The 4,954-nt window shown below is 44.5% G+C and overlaps 1 protein-coding gene across 1 annotated transcript in view; it reads left to right on the top strand.

Moving 5' to 3' along the window:
* Nucleotides 1-4,954, top strand: part of LOC107745155 (CREB-regulated transcription coactivator 2) — a 14,043-nt gene that overhangs the window by 6,225 nt on the left and 2,864 nt on the right. The window contains exons 6-9 of the mRNA XM_016559002.1: nucleotides 492-784; nucleotides 1,439-1,863; nucleotides 2,395-2,751; nucleotides 4,686-4,772. Of these exons, the coding sequence (XP_016414488.1) occupies nucleotides 492-784; nucleotides 1,439-1,863; nucleotides 2,395-2,751; nucleotides 4,686-4,772 (1,162 nt within the window). The remainder of the gene's footprint in view (nucleotides 1-491; nucleotides 785-1,438; nucleotides 1,864-2,394; nucleotides 2,752-4,685; nucleotides 4,773-4,954) is intronic.

Here is a 4,954-nt window from a genome sequence, read left to right as displayed (position 1 = left end):
CACCCCCCCACACACTCCCCCTCTCTCTCACACACACTCACACACTCTCTCTCACACACACACACACACACACACTCTCTCACACACACACACACTCACTTAGTTAAAGTGGTTTATGGGCTGGTTGTATTTCTTGTCCGAAGGGTTCTTTATTCTGGTTTTCTGCTGCGGTGCTCCCTGTGTGTCAGTCTTTGTTTCCCAACATACTAATACATTCATTTAATTGCAAGCTGCATTATTATAAGCTACAGCAGTGAGTTGTTATTTAAGCATATATCAAATAAAACTCATAGCAGTCAATCCACATGCATGATATTTGTGGAGATTAAAGAGTCAGTGATTGGAATGAGCGATAATGTGTTTTCTAGATCATGTGCTAGTTGTTTTTGTATTGAAACTGTGTGTGGTGATGATATTATCTCTGTCCGCTGAAGACGCTGGTTCCTGTTGTAAGGTTTTAGTCTCTTCTGTGTTTACATGCTGTGATGTCCATGTCTTGAGTTTTGTTTTCAGCTTCAGTATCTCCTCCTCACTGCTGTGTTTGTGTTCAGTGTGTTTGCGTCTCCGGACCAGCAGGGCGGCGCTCCTCACGGCCCGACAGTGCTGAATACAGGCGGCTCTCTGCCGGATCTGTCCAGTCTGCACTTCCCGTCCCCGCTGCCGACCCCGCTGGACCCGGACGAGCCGGGATACCTGTCTCTGAGCGCCGGAGGCAGCACGGGGAACCTGACCTGTACCCTCACGCAGCTCGGCATCCACAGCCCCAGCGCCTTCCACTCCCCAGGTCAAAACACATTCACTGAGCTAAGACATTCATCTGTCCAGACACCGTCTGAACTCATGCTTTATTGATACAGTGCTTTATACAATACAGATTCGCAGTAATGAACAGGGAAATAACAGAATCAATGATGCAAACTTATGAGACAAAGTCAAGTTCTGCTTTTAAAAGATCTCTAAAAACATATTATTCTGATCAGTTCTGTTCAGTGTTCAAGTATGAAACCAGTTGGATACAACAGAAACAGAAGACAGTAGTGTCATTATTCAGTTCAGTTCAAGTTTTTAATGAATCGAGCGAGTCAGTGATTCTGTGAATGAATCAGCCGTTTGAACGAATCTAGTAGGTCAGTCATGAAGACTTGCTTCATTAATTAATGAATCAGCCGTTTGAACGAATCTAGTAGGTCAGTCATGAAGACTTGCTTCATTAATTAATGAATCAGCCGTTTGAACGAATCAAGTGAGTGATCAAGTGACCAATCACAATCCAGTGTTCCAGTGTGTTGTGTAACATGATCTGCGAAGGTTACGGGGAGGGATAAGAGTCGTTCACTCATTTAGTTTATTTTTCAGGAATGACTGTATTCTGAAACAGCAGCTCTAATGCTGAATCTCAATGTTGTTTTGTTCAAATAGCATGTTTGTATTTGCACAGGTCTGCTGCCGTCTCTGCAGGGCACGTCCAGTAACCCCTCCCTCCAGTCGTCGCTTAGCAACCCCAACATCCAATCATCTCTCAGCAGCCACTCGTTCCCCAACTCGCTGAGCTCCGCCTCCCTGCACTCGTCCCTGAGCAATCCCTCCCTCCAGTCTTTGTTAAGCTCCTCCCCCTCGCTGAGGTCATCGTTCAGCAGCCAGTCGCTGCAGTCGTCTCTCAGTAACTCCTCCCTCAGCAGTCATTCGCTGCAGTCGGCTGTCAGTAACACCAGTTACAGCGCTTCGGGCTCCTTCCCTCCGCAGATGAGCACGTCCCCACGCAGACTAGTGCAGCTGACCCCGGTGACCCTGCCTCCAGACACTCGCAGACATCACCCCAAACAGTTCTCACCCACCTCCTCCACCCTCAGCTCCATCACACAGGTAAACACACACTCACACACACACACGCACACACACACGCACGCACACACACACGCATGCACACACACATGCACACACGCACACACACACACACGCGCATACACACACATGCACACACACACGCGCACACACACAGAGTTCAGAGTTACGCGCACACACACACACATGATCTTCGATGGTCACACACACGCACAGAGTTACACACACACACACACACACACACACACACACCCACCCAGAGTTACAGCCGTTTGCAATCAGTGAACAGCGCACACTTATACCCAGAGGGATATCTTATGATCTACTGCTGATGAGTTATTTCAAAATAAGAGTCCCAGTCTATTTCGGGCTTGTTTATAATTAAAAGGCCTGCAATATGCATGCATGCATGTTTTTTCCTTTTTTTGCATGCATGTTTCTTTTTTTAAAACATTTTCATTGCACCCTAGTTTTTTTTTAATGAAATACTACATTTTTAAACTTTAGAAATAGATTTTTATAATGCTTCTTTTCCATCGGTGTCTGTCTCAGGGTGTGGCTCTGGACACCAGTCGGCTGCAGGTGGATCAGAGGTTTTCTCCGTATTCCTTCGGGCAGCAGCCGCTTCAGAAGGGTCTGGTTCCTGCGCAGACGCATGCGCTCCGCCCGTCGTCGCAGACGGTGCAGCTTCACCTACACAACATGCAGAATCTGCACAAGACGCAGAACTTCCACATGCAGCCGCTGAAGTGGCCGAGCCCCGGTCAGAACCAGAACCCCGTGAGCTGCGGGCCTGCAGACGCGTCACAGCCGGATGCGCAGACGGGACAGACCCGGTCCGACCAGCAGAACCAGCCTTCCCTACGGCAGATCAGACCGGCTCTCAGCAGAGATCTGGACCTGTACAGCGTGAGTGACTGACAGTACAGTGATGCTGTATAATAACAGAGTACCATTTACAGGATACTATGGTATTGTACCTGTCCATATCACTGTGGTCACTCATACTACATAATGAAATATTGCAGTGTTTATTATAAAGGATTTATCCATGCATTGTTTTTTTCCCCGTCTTTGAGAAGCTGTTTAGCTCAGATATACGTCACAATATAGAAAAAAAACCTTCTGTTTCATGCAGACTTTACTGTCTCATCATAATTCATCTGAAACTGTATTTTCTCTTCTGTGTGTTTCTTTCATTCTGTACTTGTGCTTAGAGTCTAATCTAATAGTACACAATAGTAATCAAACAGTACTAACAGACCAGTGTTGTTATTGTTTACTAAAACTATTAAGATTGCTTTCATAAACTGAAATTAAAGCTGAAATAAAACATAAATAATAGATGAAAAACTTCCAGGAATATAAAATGTTGCCTTTGCAACTAACTTAAATAAAATGTTTAAGTACTAAAATTAAACCTGAAAAAAAAAAAACATTAAAGCACAAAAAAATATGTATATTATGAAGCCACTCCTTCGTTGCCCGGGCGGTGTGTTTGGGATCATTGTCATGCTGAAAGACCCAGCCACGTTTCATCTTCAATGCCCTTGCTGATGGAAGGAGGTTTTCACTCAAAATCTCACGATACATGGCCCCATTCATTCTTTCGTTTACACGGATCAGTCGTCCTGGTCCCTTTGCAGAAAAACAGCCCCAAAGCATGATGTTTCCACCCCCATGCTTCACAGTAGGTATGGTGTTCTTTGGATGCAACTCAGCATTCTTTCTCCTCCAAACACGACAAGTTGAGTTTTTACCAAAAAGTTCTATTTTGGTTTCATCTGACCATATGACATTCTCCCAATCCTCTTCTGGATCATCCAAATGCTCTCTAGCAAACTTCAGACGGGCCTGGACATGTACTGGCTTAAGCAGGGGGACACGTCTGGCACTGCAGGATTTGAGTCCCTGGCGGCGCAGTGTGTTACTGATGGTAGCCTTTGTTACTTTGGTCCCAGCTCTCTGCAGGTCATTCACTAGGTCCCCCCGTGTGGTTCTGGGATTTTTGCTCACAGTTCTTGTGATCATTTTGACCCCACGGGGTGAGATCTTGCGTGGAGCCCCAGATCGAGGGAGATTATCAGTGGTCTTGTATGTCTTCCATTTTCTAATAATTGCTCCCACAGTTGATTTCTTCACACCAAGCTGCTTACCTATTGCAGATTCAGTCTTCCCAGCCTGGTGCAGGTCTACAATTTTGTTTCTGGTGTCCTTTGACAGCTCTTTGGTCTTGGCCATGGTGGAGTTTGGAGTGTGACTGTTTGAGGTTGTGGACAGGTGTCTTTTATACTGATAACGAGTTCAAACAGATGCCATTAATACAGGTAACGAGTGGAGGACAGAGGAGCCTCTTAAAGAAGAAGTTACAGGTCTGTGAGAGCCAGAAATCTTGCTTGTTTGTAGGTGACCAAATACTTATTTTACCGAGGAATTTACCAATTAATTCTTTAAAAATCCTACAATGTGATTTTCTGGATTTTTTTTTCTCATTTTGTCTCTCATAGTTGAGGTATACCTATGATGAAAATTACAGGCCTCTCTCATCTTTTTAAGTGGGAGAACTTGCACAATTGGTGGCTGACTAAATACTTTTTTGCCCCACTGTATATATATATTGAAATATACAAAAACAAGAATAAAATTAGAAAAGCACATACAATTTCTAAAACATAAACTGAAATTTAAAATGAAAACTGATTATATAAAAATAAAAAGTAATTCTAAATATTGATTTATGTTATAATAGTATAATATAATAGTAGAACAGCACTGGCCCAGATGTGGTAATACCACGGTACTTTCCATCGTTAATGGACAAGTGTCTCTTCTGTCTCATTTAGGACACGATGTTCCTGAACTCTCTGCTGGACGACCCATACCTGGACCTGCAGTTAACCAGCCACCAGAACCAGAACCTGAGCCAGCAGGTTAGACACACACACACACACTCCTGCACGCGCACACACACACACACACACACACACTCACAGAGACACAGACACACACACACACACACAGGTTTGTTTTTGTGAAAAGTGGGGACATCCCATAGGCGTAATGGTTTTTCTACTGTACAGACCGTATATTCTATTGCCCTACACCAACCCTA

The sequence above is a fragment of the Sinocyclocheilus rhinocerous genome, unplaced genomic scaffold (assembly GCF_001515625.1).
Source record: "Sinocyclocheilus rhinocerous isolate Xijiao unplaced genomic scaffold, SAMN03320098_v1.1 scaffold828, whole genome shotgun sequence".
In the NCBI taxonomy this organism is placed as follows: Eukaryota; Metazoa; Chordata; class Actinopteri; order Cypriniformes; family Cyprinidae; genus Sinocyclocheilus; species Sinocyclocheilus rhinocerous.
This window is presented reverse-complemented; position numbering and strand designations above follow the sequence as displayed.